The sequence below is a fragment of the Cavia porcellus genome, unplaced genomic scaffold, assembly GCF_034190915.1.
Source record: "Cavia porcellus strain 051 isolate PalLab524CR breed Dunkin Hartley unplaced genomic scaffold, mCavPor4.1 scaffold_2, whole genome shotgun sequence".
NCBI lineage: Eukaryota > Metazoa > Chordata > Mammalia > Rodentia > Caviidae > Cavia > Cavia porcellus.
This window is the reverse complement of record NW_026947485.1, coordinates 100,883,735-100,904,825: the sequence shown is the minus strand read 5'-3', so window position 1 is coordinate 100,904,825 and position 21,091 is coordinate 100,883,735. Positions and strand designations below refer to the sequence as shown.

General features: G+C 42.2%; 1 protein-coding gene across 5 annotated transcripts in view; it reads left to right on the top strand.

Annotated features, from left to right (window-relative positions):
• Mki67 (marker of proliferation Ki-67) overlaps nt 1-12,787 on the top strand; it is a 35,459-nt gene extending 22,672 nt beyond the window's left edge. For 4 of the 5 annotated variants that reach the window (XM_013143585.3, XM_063244932.1, XM_063244933.1 and 1 more), the window contains exons 13-15: nt 21-8,581; nt 9,217-9,654; nt 12,289-12,787. In XM_013143585.3, the coding sequence (XP_012999039.1) occupies nt 21-8,581; nt 9,217-9,654; nt 12,289-12,354 (9,065 nt within the window). In that variant the 3' untranslated portion in view covers nt 12,355-12,787. The remainder of the gene's footprint in view (nt 1-20; nt 8,582-9,216; nt 9,655-12,288) is intronic. The other variant, XM_023561490.2, reaches the window with a different exon arrangement.
• Nucleotides 12,788-21,091: the final 8,304 nt, after the last annotated feature.

The following is a 21,091-nucleotide window of genomic DNA, read 5'->3' as shown; positions in this document are numbered from 1 at the left end:
TTATGTATTATTTCTTACAGGAGAAAATGTGTACTGTAGTGCTCAGAATGCAGCAAAAGAATCATCTGATAAATATTTTGCAAGCCCTGTGTTAAGAAAGAAGTGTATAAAAGAAGATGAAAAGATAGTAAAAACTACTAGGAATATCTATAAAATTACTAATTTTGAGATTAAAACTCCAGATTCTGTAACAGAGCCTCTGAAGACAGTCTGTAGTACAAATAAGTTAAGAAGATCTGTGGAGTTCACAAAAATGCAGATGCAACCTACAGAAAGTAAAAGTGAAGAAACAGAAGCAGGCATTATTGAGACCATCACAGAAAAAAGCCTGAGGAAGACACCCCGAGAAAAGGAAAAAGAGAGAGGGATGAAGGATAGTGAAATATCCTTAGAAACATTTAAGGAAAATGTGGAATCAAATGAAAATTCTGGAAAGATAACTTCAAGGAGATCAAGAAGTAGGGAAAGGACATCAAAAAGTGGAGGAAAGAAGCATGAATCCACAGGTGACAAGACAGGTCTCAAGAGAATAAAAAGAGAAAAATCCACACAAAACATATTGGATACCCAAATACCTTTACAAAAAACAGATTGTGCCAAGGAATCAACAAATGAGGCAGGGACAGTTACCATAATACCCTGCAAATCTTCACAACCAAAACCAGTCGACTCCCCAACAAACAGAAAGAGACAGCTGAAGACAACTCTGGGAAAAATGGATGTGAAAGAAGAGGAGGTGCCTTCATGGAGGAAGGTCTCACAAATATCAGAGGAATACATACACATAGTAGATTATGATAAAAGTATGGAAGTGTTTCAGGAAACTCCAAAGCAGAAATTGGACTCGGCAATATATACAACAGGAATGAAGAGGTGGCCAAGAACTAAAAATACCCAACCTCTGGAAGACCTAGTAGGCATCAAAGAGTTACTCCAAACACAAGAATGCATAGATGAGTCTGTAAGCGAATACAAAACTAAAGGGCCCTGCAGTGTGCCACATACAGCAGCAATGGATACCCCAAGAAGAAGAAAAACATTGCCCAACACACCCCGCAGTAAAGTGGATGTAAAAGAGGACAAAGCGATACATACCCAAAAAGCAACAGAAGATGAAGACAAAGGCATCAAAGCTTTCAAAGAACCTACACAGCAGACACCAGACCTAGCAACAAGCACATCTGACAGCAAGAGATTGCCAAGAACACCTAAGGCAAAGGCCCAGTCCGTAGAAAACCTGACTGGCTCCCAAGAAGTCTTCCAAACACCAAGCCATGTCAAGGACTCAATGATTGAACAACAAACCCCCAAAACACCCCATGGGTCTTCACAGTCAGGTCTAGTAGATATTTCAGCAACCTCAAAGAGATGTTCTAAGATGAAAGTGGAGAAAAGAGATGGGAAAGAGGAGCTCCCAACACTGAGGAAACTAACTCAGTCACCAGACAAAGCCATGCACACACCTACGGCACCAGTTGAAGAGAAAAAAGTGATTAGAGCATCTATGCGAACTCCAAAACAGAAACTGGACATGACAGGAAATTCAGCTGAACTGAAAAGACCAGCACAAACTTCTAAGACAAAGACCCAGCCTGTAGAAGACCTGGCTGGTTTCCAGGAGCTCTTCCAAACACCAAGCCATGCCAAGGACTCAGTGACTGAACAAGAAACCCCCCAAACATCCCTTAGATCTTCACAGCCAGGACCAATGGATACTTCAGTAACCTCAAAGAGACGTTCTGTGATAAGTCTGGGGAAGACAGATGGGAAAGAAGAACACTCAACACCCAGAAAATTAACACAGTCGCCACACAAAGCCATGCACACACCTACCGCACCAGTTGAGGAGAAAAAAGTGATCAGAGCATCTATGCGAACTCCAAAACAGAAACTGGACATGACAGGAAATTCAGCTGAACTGAAAAGACCAGCACGAACTTCTAAGACAAAGACCCAGCCTGTAGAAGACCTGGCTGGTTTCCAAGAGCTCTTCCAAACACCAAGCCATGCCAAGGACTCAGTGACTGAACAAGAAACCCCCCAAACATCCCTTAGCTCTTCACAGCTGGGACCAATGGATACTTCAGTAACCTCAAAGAGACGTTCTATGATAAGTCTGGGGAAGGCAGATGGCAAAGAAGAGCACTCAACACCCAGAAAACTAACACAGTCGTCACACAAAGCCATGCACACACCTACAGCACCAGTTGAGGAGAAAAAAGTGATCAGAGCATCTATGCGAACTCCAAAACAGAAACTGGACATGACAGGAAAGTCAGCTGAACTGAAAAGACTAGCACGAACTTCTAAGACAAAAACCCAGCCTGTAGAAGACCTGGCTGGTTTCCAAGAGCTCTTCCAAACACCAAGCCACGCCAAGGACTCAGTGACTGAACAAGAAACCCCCCAAACGCCCCTTAGCTCTTCACAGCTGGGACCAATGGATACTTCAGTAACCTCAAAGAGACGTTCTGTGATAAGTCTGAGGAAGACAGATGGGACAGGAGAGCACTCAACACCCAGAAAACTAACACAGTCGCCAGACAAAGCCATGCACACACCTACAGCACCAGTTGAGGAGAAACAAGTGATCAGTGCATCTATGCGAACTCCAAAACAGAAACTGGACATGACAGGAAATTCAGCTGAACTGAAAAGACCAGCACGAACTTCTAAGACAAAGACCCAGCCTGTAGAAGACCTGGCTGGTCTCCAAGAGCTCTTCCAAACACCAAGCCATGTCAAAGATTCAGTAACTGAACAAGAAACTCCTGAAATACTGCATAGATCTTCACAGTCAGGTCCAGTTGATATTTCAGCTGTTTCAACAAGACATTCTAAGATAAGTCTGGGGGAAATGGATGAGAAACAAGAGCTCTCCATACCCAGAAAACTAACACAGTCACCAGTTAGAACCATGCACACACCTACAGTAACAATTCAGAAGAAACACATCAGAGCATCTATGCAAACTCCAAAGCAGAGACTAGACCTGACAGAAAATTCATCTGAACTTAAAAGACCAGTACGAACTCCTAAGACAAAAGTCCAGGCTCTAGAAGACCTGGCTGGTTTCCAGGAGCTCTTCCAAGCACCAGGACATTCCAAGAACCAAGTGACTGCTGAAGAAACCCCAAGAACACCCTTCCTGTCTCCACAGCCAGCACCAGTGGGCACTCTAACAACCTCAAGGACACGTTCTAAAATAAGTATTGGGAAAGTGGACATGAAAGAAGGACTCTCATCACACAACAAACTAACACAATCACCAGGAAAAGCCATGCACGCACCTCTGATACCAGTTCAGGAAAAAGGCATCAGAACATCTACAGAAACTCAAAAGCAGAAACTAGACCAGACAGAAAATTTAGTTGGACATCAGAGAGGGCTGCAAAGACCTAAGACAAAAGTCCAGCCCCAAGAAGACCTGGCAGGTTTCCAGGAGCTCTTGCAAACATCAGGTCATGCTGAGGATCTAGTGACTTCTGAGAAAACTACAGAAGTGCTTTATAGATCTCCACAACCAGGATCAGTAGATACCTCATCTTCAAAGAGATGTCATAAGACAAATCTGGGGAAAGTGGATGTGAAAGAACTCTCAGTAGTGAGAGAACTAACTCAAATGTCAGAGAAAACCATGTATACACCTACAGTGAAAGTAGATGATGGAGACAAAAGCATCTGCTATGGGGACTCTCTGAACCCAGTCACAAATGAATCTGGTAGGAGACAGCAAAGAACAACTAAGGCAAAGACTCAGTTCCTAGAAAATCTGACTGGCTTCCAAGAACTCTTCCAAACACTAGGTGATGCCAAGGACCCAGTGACTACTGATGAAAACACAAAAATGCCCTACATTTCTCCACATCCAGGGCTACGCAGAACATCATCAACCTTAAACAAACATCCCAGGACAAGTGTGGGGACAGTGGACATGAAAGAAGTGCTCTCAGCCCCCAAGATACTAACACAGTCACCCGGCAAAGCCTTGCACATACCTCTAGTATCAGTTCAGGAAGAGAAAAGCATTAGAGCATCTACTGGAACTGCAAAGCAGAAACTAAACCCAAGAGAAAATTTAAATGGACCTAAGAGACAGCCACAAACACCTAAGCAAAAAGCCTGTGTCCTAGAAGACCTGACTGGTTTCCAAGAGCTCTTTCGAACACCTGGTCATGCCAACGACCCAACAACTCCTGACGAAACTACAAAAAAGAGCACCCCAGCAACCTCAAAGGGACATCCTGAGACAAGTTTGGAAAAAGATAGGAAAGAGGTGCCTGCTATGAGAAAGTGCACACAAACAGGGAAAGCCATGCACACATCAAAAGTACTAGAAGGTGCTGACAAGGTTTTTAAAGACTTTGTGGAACAGACCCTGATTACAGCCACAAAAAGCAATAAGAGGCAGTCAAGAAAATATAAGGAAGAAGTCCCAGTCATAGAAGATCTAGCTGGTTTACAGGAGCTCTTCCAAACCCCAGACCATGCCAAAGACCCAAAAAGTGTTGGCAAAACTACAAAAGTGCCCTGCATATCTGTACAAACAGAATCAGTAGGCACTCCCACAAGAGTAGTGAGACAGTCCACAAGTCTAGGGGGTAAAATTGTGAAAGAGCACTTAGCAGTATTAAATTTAACACAAATATCTGAGAAAATTGCAGACAAACATGAAGAGCCCACAGATGATAAACAATGTGAAACGTTTAAGAAATCCACAAAACGGAAAATGGACCCAGCAGAATGTGTTACTGGCATCAAAAGGCTGAGAGGAGAATCTAAGAAAAACTCTCAATCCCTAGAAGACCTGACTGGCTTCAAAGAGCTGTTCCAAACACCAGCTCATATTGAGGAATCAGTGAGTGATGAACAAACTACAAAAACGCCTTGCATATCACAATTAGAATCAGTGAACACCCCCAGAAGGAAAAAAGGACTGCCCAGCACACCCAGGGGGAAAAGGGATATGAAAGAAAAACAAATCATATGTACACGAAACACAGCAGATGATGATGATAAAGGCATCAAAGCTTTTAAGGAATCTGCAAAGCAGACTCTGAACCTAGCAGCAAATGTATCTGGCAGCAGGAGGTGGCCAAGAACACCTAAGTTAAAGGCCCAGGTTCTAGAAGACCTTACTGCCTTCCAAGAGCTCTTCCAAACCCCAGACTATGCCAAAGACTCAATAATAACTGATAACACTACAAAAATGCCCTCCACTCCAACAGACCCTATGTATACTCCAACAACCTCAAAGAGAAGTTCTAAGACAAGTCAGGGAAAAAAAGAGCCATCGTCACTCAGGAGAGGAATGCAATCACCAGGCCAAGCCATGCACACACCTTCAGTACCATTTCAGGAACAGCAAAGAATAAGACCATCTACAGAAATGCCAAAGCAGAAACTGAACCCTAGAGAAAATTTAAGTGGTTTTGAGATACAGCCACAAACACCTAAGGAGGAAGCCCATGTTCTAGAAGACCTTACTGGCTTCCAAGAGCTCTTTCAAACACCTGGTCATGCCAAGGACCCAGTAACAGAAAATTTAACTGGACTTAGGAGACAGCCACGAACACGTAAGGCTAAGGCCCAGCCTCTGGAAGATCTATCTGGTTTGCAAGAGCTCTTCCAAACACCAGGCCACTGTTCTAGCAACCTGCTGACTGAAGATGAAACCTCTAAAATGCCCTATAGATTTCCCCAATCACCACCAATGGACACTTCAGCAGCCTTAAAGAGACATTCTAAGATAAGTCTAGGGAAAGAAGAGCACTCATCGTTCGGAAAGCTAACACAGTCTCCAGTCAAAACCATGCATATACCTTTAGTACCAGTTCAGGAACAGAAAGGTATCAGAGCATCTACAGGAACTTCAAAGCAAAAATTAGCCCTGACAGAAAATTTAGTTGGCCTTAAGAGATGTCCAAAGGCCCAACCTCTAGAAGACTTGGCAGGCTTACAAGAGCTCTTCCAAACACCAGGCAATGCCAAACACCCAGAGAATGCAGTCAAAACACCCTACAGCTCTCAGTCGACACCAGTGGACACTCTAAAAACCTCAAAAAGAGGTCCTAAAACAAGTATAGGAAAAGTGGGTGTGAAAGCAGAGCTTTCATTGGTGAGAGAACAAACATTGAGGGAAACTATGCATGCACACAAAGAAGGTATAGATGATGAAGATAATCAAGTGTTAAAGGAATCGGCCAAGCGAAAACTAGACCCAGCAGAAAATGAAAATGGCACCAAGAGGCTGCGGCGAGCACCCAAGGAAAAGACTCAAACCCTGGAAGATCTGGGTGAATTACAAGAGCTCTTCCAAATGCCAGGTCATACTGAAGAATCTATGAGTGATGAAAAAGCCATAACAAGGCCTTACAAATCTCCACCATCTGTCAGAACCCCAGTAAACACGAAGAGAGGCCTCAGTACAAGACTGAGGAAAGTGAATATGAAGGAAGATTGTTCAGCAATGCGAAAGGCAACACAAACATCAAGGACCATTACTTACACCTCTAAAGTACTGGAAGATGATGACAAAGGCATTAAACATTTGAAGGAACCTGAAAAGCAAACAATGGAGCATGCTGTAGGCATACGTAGCAGCAGGAGATGGCCAAGGGCAGCCAAGGAAAAAGCTCAGCCCTTGCAAGACTTGACTGGTTCCAGAGAACTAATCCAAATATCAGGCCACACTGAGGAATCAGTGGGAGGTGAAAAAACCACAAAAATGCCCTGCAAATCACAAGTACCAGGGGACAGTTCAGAAACCTCAAAGAGACGACCCAGGACAAGGTTTGGGAAAGTAGATATGACAGAAGAGCTCTCGGCACAGAGAAAACAAACAGGATCCTCAGTAGAGACTTTGAACACACACAAAGAACCCACAAGCGGTAGTAAAAGTATCAAAGAGTTTAAAGAATCTGCCAAGCAAAAACTGGACCCAGCAGAAAATGTAACTGGCATCAAGAGGCTGCGGCGAGCACCCAAGGAAAAGACTCAAACCCTAGAAGATATGGGTGGATTGCAAGAGTCTTTCCAAATGCCAGGTCACACTGAAGAATCTATGAGTGATGAAAAAGCCATAATAATGCCTTACAAATCTCCACCATCTGCGCCAGTCAGAACCCCAGTAAACACAAAGAGAGGCCTCAGTACAAGACTGAGGAAAGTGAATGTGAAGGAAGATTTTTCAGCAATGCAAAAGGCAACACGAACATCAAGGACCATTACTTACACCTCTAAAGTACTGGAAGATGATGACAAAGGCATTAAACATTTGAAGGAACCTGAAAAGCAAACAATGGAGCATGCTATAGGCATACGTAGCAGCAGGAGATGGCCAAGGGCAGCCAAGGAAAAAGCTCAGCCCTTGCAAGACTTGACTGGTTCCAGAGAACTAATCCAAATATCAGGCCACACTGAGGAATCAGTGGGAGGTGAAAAAACCACAAAAATGCCCTGCAAATCTCCACAAGTACCAGGGGACTGTTCAGAAACCTCAAAGAGACGACCCAGAACAAGATTTGGGAAGGTAGATGTCACAGAAGAGCTCTCGGCACAGAGAAAGCAAACAGGATCCTCAGTAGAGACTTTGAACACACACAACGAACCCACAAACAGTAGTAAAAATATCAAAGAGTTTACAGAATCTGCCAAGCAAAAACTGAACCCAGCAGAAAATGTAACTGGCACCAAGAGGCTGCGAGGGAGTCTTAAAGGAAAGACCCAAGAGCTAGAAGATATGGCTGATTCCAAAGAACTAATTCAAAAATCAGCTGACACTGAGGAATCAGTGAGAAATGAGAAAACCACAGAAACGCTTTGCAAATATTCACAATTAGAACCAGTGGACGTTCCAGCAAGTACAAAGAGGCAACTCAGGACAAGACTTGGAAATGTGAATGTAAAAGAAGGACTCTCGGTTTTTGAGAAGCCAACACGAGTGTCAAGGGCCACCTCCCACATTTCCAAAATGCCAGAAGGTGATGACAAAGACATCAAAACTTTTAAGGAATCTTCAGAACAGACACTGGGCACAGCTATTAGTATTACAAGCAGCAGAAGATATCTAAGAGCATCTAAGGCAAAGTCTAAAGTGGAAAACCTACCTAGCCCTAAGGAAATAAGCCAAACACTAGACCATATTGAAGAACAAATAAATGATGTTCATAACCTGAAGAGCACTTTACAGCAAATATCTGACAATGTAAAACCTCTGAAAACTTTTAGAAGAGCTTTTAGGGTCCCTAAAGAAAAATCCATAGAAGATGTGGTGGACACCAAAGTTCCTGTAGCATCACAGAATGTAAGTAACGTATCACTTGCCCCCAAGCAGAAATCTGGAAACAGCATAGGAACCAGGGGTGTGTGTTCTGTGATGACACTACAGGAACCAATAAAGGAGAATCCCATGAACAGTAAACAAAGGACTACTCCCAGGGAGAGATGCAAGTCCCCTGACCCCTTGAATGTAGTGAAAAAGCACACAAGACCTGTCATGAACAAAATTAGACTTGTAGAAGAACAGAACAGCAGTATGGAATCTATCAAAAAGGAACAAGACTCAACCACTCCAAATAAGGTGATGGAAAATGTTACATGATTATTATGTGTCATCTTGGATGTATACCATTGTTTTATATATAGTAATTTGTACAGGATCTGATACACAATTATAAGGGGATATCCTTTTCTCAAGGGTTTCTTTTGAATACTATTAATAACTTTGCTAAAAGGTTCTGATAAAACTTTCTGGGATTTACACAGGAATTAGACTAATTCTGTAAAAGAGCTAGTCAAAATAATGATTGGCTCTTTCAAACACCTTGAGTGGTTATTACAATGAATAACTTATATTCATCTTCACTTTAAGAAATTAAACAGATAAAAGGTAGGCTGTTCACTATACTGTTACAAGGCCAGGGATGGGTACAAGTAGAATGCATGTTAGTGTTTTAACAGTGACAGTAGTCTCAATAGGTTGGGGGGAAGAACAGGATTGTGTGATTATCCTAGCAGGCAAAACTCCAGAAATGCAGAGCTTCTGTTTCATGTTAGCCATCATCATTAAAGGACTAGGGTTTATTTAGCCTATCTAATGGAACAGTTTTCAATAGTGTAAACTGTGACTCAGGTTTGATTATATTTTCCCTGTTGAATTTGGTGATATATTTTACTCATTTTTGGAATTTTGTGGATGTCATTTCATTTCTTTAGGGGATGTCCTTACGCACCAGACACCAAAATAAAACTGAAGCAAACCAGCAAAGACTTGAAATTCCTACATCAGAAAAGGCCAAATTAAAGAGACATGAAAAGAAGTCCATGAAGACTTCTGAAGAGACAGAGCAACAGAACCCAGATGATGAAGCTGGGAAACCTACATCTAAGGGCAAGGTCAGTGGAAACAGGATCTGCTTGAGAGCTGGAAGACGGAATAAGAATTCCCAGCTTCAGACAGCAGAGAAGGATGGAAAAGAACAAAGCATGGATATTCCTGTGAAGAATCAGGAGAAAGAAGTAACCAAAAATCCAGACACTGTGAGTTTGAGATCCAGAAGAGCTAAAATTCAGCCAAAAGGAAATACTTCAGAGAGTGACTCTGCACAACAAATAACTCGAGGTACCAAGAGATGTGCAGAAAATCCAAAGAAGGTATGTATTTCACTGTTCTTACAAAAATAAACAAAGTGTTTGGGTGCATTTATACCCACTATAACAAAGGCAAATGAAAAACTATATAGAGCATCATAGTGCCAGTTCTAGATTACAAAATAAGAGTCATTCTAAGCCTTGTATTTTATTCTGATAGCTGTATTTTCTTATGCCAGTTTTGGGAATTCTATTTCAATGAATGGTTTCATGTTCTTGAAGATATTTAGAAAGATCTTGGAATTTATTTTGCTACCACTATCTCTCTGCTTATGATGCAGCCTTTGTGAAGCTTACAGGTTACATCTCAAGTCTGTCTTCAGTTCATCAAACTATAATAAAGCAAAAGATGACCACGTCTGGGTATCAAAGGACTTCCTTTGGAAAGCCAGAATAAACAAACGCTGGAGGTCCTAAAGGCAAATTGTACTCTGAATTCTGCTCAGTAGGAAGTATATGTGTGATTTTACTCTTCCTAACCAAATAATGACTAAGCTCATGAACTCGGTGTGATACTAAAATAAGATCAAATTTATTAGCTCATGACTTATCTATAATTTGAATAATCCATAATGCATGATTAAGTTCAATTAGTGTTCTGGGGAATATGTGATTTAGTTTAATAAGACAGGTAGACAGTACCTTTTTGTGAATGCTATGTAATTGTTCTTAGCATATGGATGTTGAACATAAATCTGCCCTATTCTGACACCAGCCAATGAAATAAAGGTAGCAACTGGCACTTTGGCCCCACAGTTTTGTCAGATCCAGTTGTTGAGACTGATGGTGTCAAGGACAAATCAGGAACTGACAGTCAAGATTCCCAGATGCCCTCAACACATACCATAGTCAACAGGGGACTAAGCAGGAGGATCTTTTTGCTGACTGGTAGCAAGAAGTCTTTGTGAGAAGAGGTATGGATGGAATGTTCCAAAGGATGGGAAGCAGAATGAGGTCCATGCCTGTGCCAGAAATTAGGCTGGTTGGAAGCCAAAGACGTCTGACAGTAACAAGACATGGTCACAGAGATCAGGGAAACACCAGGATCTCAAACTGCTTCATGTGGTTAATATATATGCCTCACGTTCTAATTTTAAATAAAATTTAGGATCACTTATATAGATTGATGGTTTGAAGAATACTGCCTGAATAAGAATGAAATCCAAGAATTAAAAACCAATCTTCTTTTCAGATAGATGGTTTTAAATACACAGCAACCAGTACCAAGCAGACCTAGCTGTTCTGTCAGAAGCTCTTAGATCTCTTTCCTGCAGCCACCAGTACCTAGGAGACTCCAAACACACACTGATGGGCTGGGTACTTAGCTGGATCCATCATGTGTTCTGTCTCTGGCTGTCCATAGACTCTGCAGCTGTATATGACATTTGTATTCAATTTTTCCATGCAAGAGTTTACAACTTTGATATTTTTCCCCTGAAGCAGATAAGAACATCTGTAACAGTGAACAGCAAGAAGCAGACAGAGGCTAGAAAGCTGGTTAAGGGTGAGGTGGATACCACCTGCCATCAATGAGAAAAACAAATGTCTTCTCCTAGGTGATAGATGATACTGAGGCTGAGGAAGGACCACAAGAAGGAATGGTCAGAGACTAGAGGAGGCCAGGGCTGTTGCTAAAACTTAAATGCATGAAAAGGCTCAGGAGATTTGTTTATTACGTGTTAGAATAGTAGCAAAAATGCTGACCAAAGCTACTTTCAGGGTCGCATTTAAGGTCTCTGCCACCCTAGAGTCCTGAAAGAGTGACTACAGATGGCTCAGGTGGCCTATACTCCTGCCGTGTGTTCAGCAGCAACACATGGTAGGATCTACCCCAACCAGTCCATTAAAGGAGCAGGTCTTCCCTTTTCAGCGTGTATATCTATCCTTGTTATCATATGTGTTGCAGATTTTGTGCTTAGTGCTTTTCTCTCACTGTGTAGTATAGAATTTGATAGCATTAACAAATTTAAGATCTTTTCCATTCAACTTAAGCTGTATTTTTTGATTTGTCATCTTGTTCTCTCTCTCTTCCTTTTCCTACTAACCATGGTCACTTTGTAACCTTTCTTCTAAGGTATGCTTGCTTCATACTTAGGTATTTCTAATTGGATTTTTCTTGTTGGTGTTTGGTGGCACCTCCATTCTGAAAAGAGAAGATTGTCTTGTTTCTTTAAAGTTAAGTTTCTAGGTGGATGGGCTTCTATCATCAGCTGTTCAGGAAGAGATGCACCCTGCTTAGGACATACTTTAGGAAGTCTCAGGTCACAATCAGTATTCACAGACTAACCTCTTTGCAGGAATGTGTTTTAAGATTCATAAGTGTCAATCATTATTAAGTTCATTTTTTCTGAATGATATTTTCAATTGGTTAAAAAAATGTGTGCATCGGTAAAGCAGTTGGTTTTTTGCATTATTTAGTAGCTTTTGCTTGAAAAGAAACTTAAGTTTAAGAAACTAAATAAAAAATTAGAAAAGTTTAAGGTTGTATATCCTAAAATTAATATCCAACCTTAAATTTAATTTTTTAAGAGTAACGATGGCATAGTACCTGGTAAGGATTTGGGGTTTTGCAGAGTAGTGTTGATCACAAAAATTGTTTTTTTTAATTACTCAAGAGTTGTTTTTCTTCCCAAACAGGATAGAGACATCGTGGATACCAAGAAAATAAGAACCAGAAGTCATCGAAACATTGAAAATATTTAGCAAATAAATTTAAGAAAGAAAAATATATTTTAGCATAAGGTCCAATTTAAAAATGAACTCTGTAAATAATTGTATCAGTGTATATAAGGAAAAGAACCTTAGAATCTTTCAGCTTTGCATTTTGGTGATAACCTCCGTCTTGCCGGGTGATTCTAGCTTGCATTCCAAACCCTACCCCATGAAGTCCTGAAGACAGCCAGTTGGGCATCTGGTGCCAAACACTGATGATACCTGGACTGTTTCTTAACCGACCTCTGATGTATTAATAGTTCTTGACAAAGCCCACATACATACCTGTGTCTAGTGTAGCATGTAACCCCTTTCTCTCGTCTCTCAATCTGGGAATCCTGTGTTGTTGCTGGCCAAAATGGGCCTGTATCCCTTCTGTCCAGTAAGTTCTTAATAAACCGCATCCTTTGCTATAAAACAAAAATTTTCTGGCTCTGAATTGTCTTTAAAAGCTATCATAAAAGCCATGTGGAAGTTTCTGAGCTCCAATTTAAATGTTTGTAGTAGCTTGGCAGAGGTGAGGCCCTCTGTAGCAGAATGAAGCCCCTGATTTGTCTTTTCCCAAGGTCAGTGTCTGCTGGCCTCTCTCAAGCACTTGCTACACTGCATGGTTGTTGCTTATGTGTTTGTGTTTTCTGACACCTTAGAAACAGCAGGGAACTTTATTCTTTTGTCCCAAAATTAAGTGGTTCTCAGTAGTTGTTAATAGAATTCCTGTGATTAGACCAGTGGGACTCACACAGTGTATCTATATGATGAGAGCATTTGATCCCTACACTTGGGCCATTGGCCATCTGCACAAGACAGGTCAGACCTTGGTGTCCTTGACATTTAAGAGAAGAAGGTTGTGGTTTGAAGGATGACTACTGAGACCGCGTCTGGAATGACAAGCCAATTAGTTAATGTATGTGGCTTGCCTTTTAGATGAAGAATGGTGTCTGCCCATGAAATGGGGCTGTTGACTAATTTGTCACTTGAACCCAAGCTGTGACACCCCACTCAGCATCTGTCTGGAACCCCGTCCATCTGTCCTCCCTGCTAGATGAGGATGGCAGACCAGACAAACTAGCCATCATCTAGAGCAGAGATGATGAACCTTTTAGAGAACAAATACCCAAACCACCCCAAAACCCATTTATCACAAAGTGCCAACACTGTACTCAAACGTGAATACTGAGGTTCTACTTTAGAAAAAACAACTCCTACATTAACATCTTTTGTCTTATACAACAGCATTCAATGATAAAAACAGCTTTTTTTTGGTCTTTTTCCTTTTTATCGGTACCAGGGATCGAACTCACGACTGCCTGCTTGCAAGGCAGGTGCTTATGCCGCTGAGTTAAATCCCCAGCCCCAAAAACAGCTTTTTGTTAAAAGATAAAAGTCTGCCTTTGACATGCTTTTTTGCACAATTAATGTGGTGTTTGCTATTGTATGCATGCTGATAATTTTTCAAACCTTGGCTGGAGCGACTTGGCTTGCATGCTGACAGAGGGCTGTATGTGCCTGCTGCAGCATGTGCCATAGATTCACCACCACTGATCTAGAAAGTATATACCCAGAAGTGTACTTGTCTGTCCACTTTCATACCCTTTCTATCTGGCACATAGTAAATGTTGCTGAATGAAGGTAGGAATCTAACAGTTCTTGTCCAAATCACTGGTAGTTAATCATGCTATAATTACTGCCATGAATGAGTTCCGACTAGTTGTGGTCATAAAGGAGAGACAGGTTGTATTGAAGAAAGGCTATAGAACACAGCAGAAAGGGCACCTCTGAAAGGGTAGATACAGAGTAGGTGATGGAGTAGGTCTGTTCTGTTAAGAGTAGGTGACAGCTGAGCTTCCAAAAAGGAGTGGATTTGTACATCACAAAGAAGAGGACCTTTTCGAGAACTTTGCTGAACTGTAAAGCATCAGTGTGTCCTTGATTAGCTTAAGCCTATAATGTTAATTCTTTAATAGAAATTTGAGTTGTACTTGAATCCAAGCTGTGACACCCCACTCAGCATCTGTCTGGAATCCTGAAATTGAAAGTTGAAATTTTTAACAGTAATTAGGGCCCTTATGTATAGAAAAGTTTCAACCAACTGCATGCCTGTGATATGGAACATTATGATAAATGAAAAGCAATATTAGAGTTCAAGTCTAATCATACAGAAATATATCAGCATATTTTTATTCCTTTGATAAACAATATTCCAAATGGGTAGTAAGGGTTGTTACACTTTACAGAGCTGTAGGTGAGGACTTTGAAAAGCTCATTCAGGGTGAACACCAGAGTCAAACACCCATAGGATACACCCTTCATTAACACATTAGTGGAGAACCAACTGACAGATGTCACTTAGGTTAACTATTGGAGGACAAGGACAATAAATGCCCATCCACTATCCATCTAATTTATTTCACTAACTTCTTGAACCTCAGTTTCCATGTGTATTAGGGTTTTACTAGAGAGAACAGATATAACACAAGATATACAGATGTATAAGAAACAAGATTGGCTTACGATGGTCAGCGACAGAGTCCGATGAGGAAGCGTGCAGAGGGTGTCTACACACTGGAGGTCGAAGGATTCAATCCAAGGTCTGGAGTTCACCCTAGTCTCTTGTGCAAGTCCACACCAGCAGACTGATGAGTCTGCGATAGAAGGCTGAAGGCTCTACGCTGGAAGGCTGAAGAGTCTATGCCGAAAAGCTGAAGAGTCTACACTGGAAGCCAGGAGACCACGTCCAAACCAAAGGCGAAGACTGGAGCTTCTCCCAAGAATAGAATGCATTCATCCTTCCTCCTTCCCCTTTATACCTGCAGGTGATGAGCCACCCTAGGGTAAGTCTTCTATACCCTTGGATGTAGAGTTGATAAACCCATTTAGTTAAGCTTCTAAATGTCTCAAGTTGACACAATCAACCACTACACCATGTAACAGCATAGATGAGAAGTTCTCAAGAAAAGATACCTGTTTATTTTTCTACCAATCACCAATGTAACTGGCCCCTCAGTCTTTCACAGGATTTTTTTGTTTTATTTTGTTTTTGTTTGCTCTAACTTGTACCTGTCATATCCTGCCTCTGCTAGGCAGATCTCTAACCCATGTATCTTCCTCTCCTCCCTGCCTATAAAACTCCCCACCCCTCTTGCTCCACCATCTTTCCTTCTACTGTGAGCTTAGCTCCAGGGAGGATTCTAGGTCTCCAAACCCAATGCTTCCTTGGGCTGGAGCGGTTCCCTAATTCACTCTAGAGTCATCCTGTACTTTTTGGTAGCATGTAGCACAGCTGAAACAAAGCCACTAGCTGAGTTTTTCTCTCACTCCTGCTAGGAAAATAAGCTTCATTCATCTGCCAAGATATATGTATTTCATAATGACTATAACCCAGTGAGCAGCCACTGAAAACCATAATATTCTTATAAGGAAAGGAGGAAAAAGAAAATAAAAAAGCAAACTAAACAATGGCATGGGAAGGATGGTACAGGGTCAAGGTAGTTGGTACAATGCAGTCTGTTTTCATTGGTGTACGATTCTGATGTAGCTCAAGAGTTACTTTCTTCCTGCTAGGAAGTCATGACATTGTTAGTCCTACTGCAATGGCTCTCAATATTCAGAGAAGAGAACTTGCAACCATAGCCATGTCTGATTCCTCTGAAAAGAGGTAGTAGACTGAGGGGTAGGTGGTGTGGTCCAGGACAGCCAAATAACAGAAAATGAAATCCTGCCAATATCTTACCTGACTGTGCAACTTTGGTCTTGATCTTGAAGGAATTCCAAGTGGGTCATGAGGGAGGGGGTTGGAGAGTTTAGCTCATCCGGCAGAGATGGCCTTTCCAACTTGGCTTAGGAAGGTCTTCAGATATGGGCATATCTGGGACTCCTTACTAATTAGAAGGCAGAGGAAGGTGTCCTTCGAGTTTACTACATTCGGGGCAGAGCAGATTAGAACTTCATGAAATTGCCATGGAGAATCAATATCCCAAATGACAGTTTCCAAATGCAAATTTGTGAACTAAAAATGTCTTAAGATAGTGTGGCTGGATCCTACCATTTGCTGGTTTTTCTGGTCAAGTCTTGATGGGTCTGCTTAGAGCTCCAAGGGTCCCAGGTGTCACTGCTGTGCAGATACTTCCAGACCTCAAACATCTCCAGGGCACAGTCTATGTCTCCCTTCCTATATCTCCAGCATGAAGAACCACACCAGCACACAATGCATAGCCATTTTCAATGGGAATTTCATTCATTTGCTCTTTAGAAAGGAACTAATGTGCCCATAAGTCATTCACATGAAGCATTGCCCCCTGCTGTACCCACTATGACTTCCTAGGAGTGAAGATTTGAATCGAGAAGTTTTTCATGACTTGGAAAGAGCCAAAATCAGCCAACCTATCTCAGGTAGATAGGTCCCAAACCTGTGATTTCAAACCCTGAAGTCAGTGTGAGTGGATGCTTGCTTTCTGTGACTGTCCAGTGGGATTCTAAGGGAACATCCCCAACCCAGTCTCCAGAGAACAAACAGATACCACATTCACTGCACTTTCTTCATTTGGGTGATGAGAGACTGCACCAGGGATTCACCTGTGCATGTAGACATGGAGATGTAGATGGTGTGCTCCCATTGGTCTCTTCCGTGGATTCGAAGTGCTATAAAATTTGTCTTAATTGACATTGCCTGGCTACCTGGGGTCAGAGCAAGTGCTCCTTTATCACCTATAAAATTAATTTGAGATCTGGAAAACACTCCATAATCTTCCAGAACTGGCAAATCCCTACAGAAGGACTTCCAGGAAGATAGTGGAGTGGTAAGCAGCAACAAATCAATGTCTCCAAGATTCAACATCCAGACACTGGAAATAACTTGGGAAGAAACAGGGAGGTTGATCCCTGGGGCCCAGGAAAGATCTGAAGGGAAAATTGGAGCCCACAGAGAAAGTGAAGAGATAGACCTCAATATAGGACAAGGAAGAGATAATCATCACTTTCCAGCTCACAGACCTGTGGCATGAGAGGAAGATTGAATCTCTGGTGACACAGTGAAAGCAGGTAATTCCAGGGGTCTCCAGCGAGAATGGAGCAGTGAGTGATGGATACTTCAACAGCTGGTGGGTGACTCCAATCCAGGTAACTGCCTTGTCCTCTGGAAAGAGTGCTTGACCAGACACCATTTTAGGGAGGGGCCAACTGAACCTGGGATTCAAGCCAGCTGTGGGTTGGTCTCATTTTGAGGCTTCCAGTGTTGAAATCCTAATGACAACCATGGGAGATGTCTAGGATCAGGAAGCTGCGGTCAAACCAGCAAGAGACACCCAGAGTGTTGTAGACTTAAAAATTTAGCCCCAACCCCAGAAGCCAGAATCACAGTAAACTTCTGTGAAGTTGAAAGCACCAGCACCAGCACTCTACCCTAATCCTTTGGAGTTTAGTTCTTTGAGGCCTGCTCCTAAGAAGACATTAGTGTGTGAAGTTCCTTCCTTCCGGCACTCAACAGGTTAATACCTGCTGGAGCTGACTCAGGATGAGCCGGCTTGTGGGATCATCCAGCAAAGATCTGGGCTCTGTTTGCCTCCTTTGTCTACCAGTTACAGCAGAGTCATGCCCCGCACTGGACACTACCATAGAACTGTAGATTCCAGAATATGACTACAGGCTTGAAATTATAGCGAGATCTCTCTTTTTTCTTTGTTTGGTTTTTCCTGTTTGTTTTTATTCATTTGCTTTTCTTCTTCTTGAATGTTTGTTTTTGTTTTTTTGTGAGTATGAGTATTTGTTTTGTGGGAAGGTGTTGGCTTGTTTTGTTCTTGTGTTTGTTTTTACCTCTTTTGTTCTTGTCTCCTTCACCAGTTCCCCAAAACTTAGGTGATCTTCGTATGTCCTTCAGCATTGCTTCTAACTTCTCTCATCTTTTATTTCTCTATTTTCATCTTCTTTTTAAATTTTGTCTTCCAATTGAGTAGATATTTGCTGTATATAACTTTCTGATTTAGATTTCGCTATATAATCATAAATCTTGTACCTATGATTAAAGGTGATAGATTGATGATTATCACAGTTTGTCACTTTCTACAGTGTGCTCGATGCTATTGTTAGTACTGATTGTACTACTTTAGCCAAAGTGACACAGTTGTTATGATTAGTGGTTCTTCCTTGTAGGCCAAAACTGAGATTGTCTGAGTTGGGAAGAAAACAGAGAAGGGAAGAGCTAGAAAGGGAGATATTCCCTTCCAGGTCACACTGTCTGTGACATATCTCCTCCAACCAGGCCTCAGCTCTAATAGCACACATAACTCTGATCTCATCTGTGGATTAATCCACTGACAAGTACAATGCCTTGTGATCCAATCATGTTCCAAACACTTCACCTCTGAACATGTGAGGTCTTTGGGGACATTCTAGATCTAAACCATAATAAGAACACATTGCTTAGGAGGCAGAAATGTAGGAGGGTTTAGTCCTTTGAGACCTGCTCCTAAGCAGACACTAGTGTGTGAAGTTTCTTCCTTGCAGAACTCAACAGGTTAATACCTGCTCGAGTTGACTCAGAATGAAGAAGACGGCTGACCCTGAGGAGTTAGAACATGGAAGACTAGGGCAGGCAGAGGCAAGCCTTGCTGGAGAAACAAGGAACAACATCCTGGAAAGAATTTGGTGAAGTTAATAATTTGGCATAATTGTTGCCATGCCTTTTTAACCTAAAATATGTACCCATGTTCATCAGAACACAATGTCTTTGTTTGTTTCTCAGTAAAACCTAGAGTTTAAGTCATTTTGGGGCTCCATTCCAGTGGAAGTTCTCCTACACCCCCAGAAAGATATTCTCTGTTTCTTGTGCCTCCATTCTTCTCTCTAATCTGGGTTTGCTGGCCTGTACTCAGCATTAGTAAAAATTGATATTGTACCTTCTATAAACAGGTGCAGATTTTATTAAAAAGTTTTTTAAAAACCTGAGATGACTGAGTGTTCTGACAATAGTGTACCGATCCCGATATCAGGCCTTTTATCTAAGCCTTCAGATTTTGTTAAATGGTCATAAAAACATGTGTACTTGTTTTTAAGAACGTGGCTTCTGACCAGGTCCTTGCAGGAAAGCTGGTGGCTTCTCTTCTGGGTAGAAAAAGAGGAGGTCAAATAAGCTAGATAACGGAAAAGGGCTGGGGGGAGAGGATTGGGGACATGGTCAGACCAGAAAGGACAACAAGATAGGGTCCTCGTCACATCTGGCCATGTTTGGATGTTGATGCAAATGAACCTCCCTCTATATAAGCGCTGTGAACACAGTGGATACACACTCAGAGCACTTACTGGGCTACTGACCCAGCTCAAACAAGCTGTCTCGGAGCAGTGAAGTTGGTGGCCAGGTCTGTGCTGAGGTACCAAGCATGACTGAGTGATCTGCTGGCATCCAGGGGCCCAGAAAGGCAGGGTTCCTTATCTCTTGGTTCTAGCACCTTCATCCACAAATCAGAAAATCAAAGCTAGGGACCTGTATAGAAGCTTTCACCAGGAATTTGAAAGACCCTCCTTCACGTGGTCCAGTTCCTGCTTACAATCACTAGTGTCTGTAAGGAATGGCATGAGGCAGAAACCGAAGACCATGTGGTTGTGGAATTTATTGTGTCTGGTTGCAGGCAGACAAAGAGTAAAAAGATCATCTGTAGGGAGCAAAGACTAGGGAGGATTTTTACAGACTTGAAAAAAGGGAAATCATATCAGGCGGGAAGACCTTAGTAAGCCACCAAGAGTCAAAATTCTCTAGATGTCTCAAACCTCAATGTGAAAAGTCCTTGAGGTATCTGGTGTAAGTGTTTGGGTATCTACAGATATCCCAATGCTTGGGAGATTCCACGCTCCATCTTGTCTCTCCCAGTTCTTCGAAGATTCCACACCATATGGCAAACTTTGTTTGCCAGAGGCACTGCTGCTGAGCTGAGACCAATGCCTCTGCTGGCAGATAGGTTGGGCATTGGGAAGTCTGGTCCAAGTTGAGCATTATGGTGTCCATCCTGCTGGGCACGATCCTGCCCTCCCACTTGCTGGTCACTCCCTGGTCACTGTCCTGCCTTGCCTCTGAAAACCTTTCCCTGCTTTATCCTTTCTCTGGGTCATCTGGATGACCTCTGAGAAGGTGTCCCTTGGTGCACTTGGGATTTTTTTCGCGTTCCTCATGTCCTATGTACCCATCTGTGGTTGTTTTCCTAAATGCCTCTTAGTCATAATTTTTACAGAAGCAGAAATGAGATTTGCTGGGTTTTGTCTGTTTTTTTCTGCTCCTAATCTTGAGCTTGTGCTTTGCTGGTCTGTGGGATGGCTGACTCGAGTGTGATGGCATGTGCCATGTGGAAGACCCTAGGGCATTAGCTCCGCAGCATCAGCTGGGTCCCAACATTCTCCATGCCAAGAGCAGCTCTTGATCTCATGTTACTTCAGCAGGCACTTTGTATGCGCTTTTCAAAGTCGCTGCATTTCTCTAATGCACAGACAGGACTCTGGCACATTTGCCCTAATACATTTCAGGGGATGACTGCTAACTGCATGAGCATTCATAGGTATGTGGCTGCAGAATGGAGTGGCTGACACTAACATCTGAAAATATGGCCCACACAAAAAGTGCTCCTGATGAGGATAGATTTAGGGCTCTACGTACCTTGGGCAGATCACAAGCAAGTCTGTCTCCTTTGTTACAAATTTAGAGGTCCTTCACACTGAACCATCCTAACAACCATTCTCTGTCCCAAAG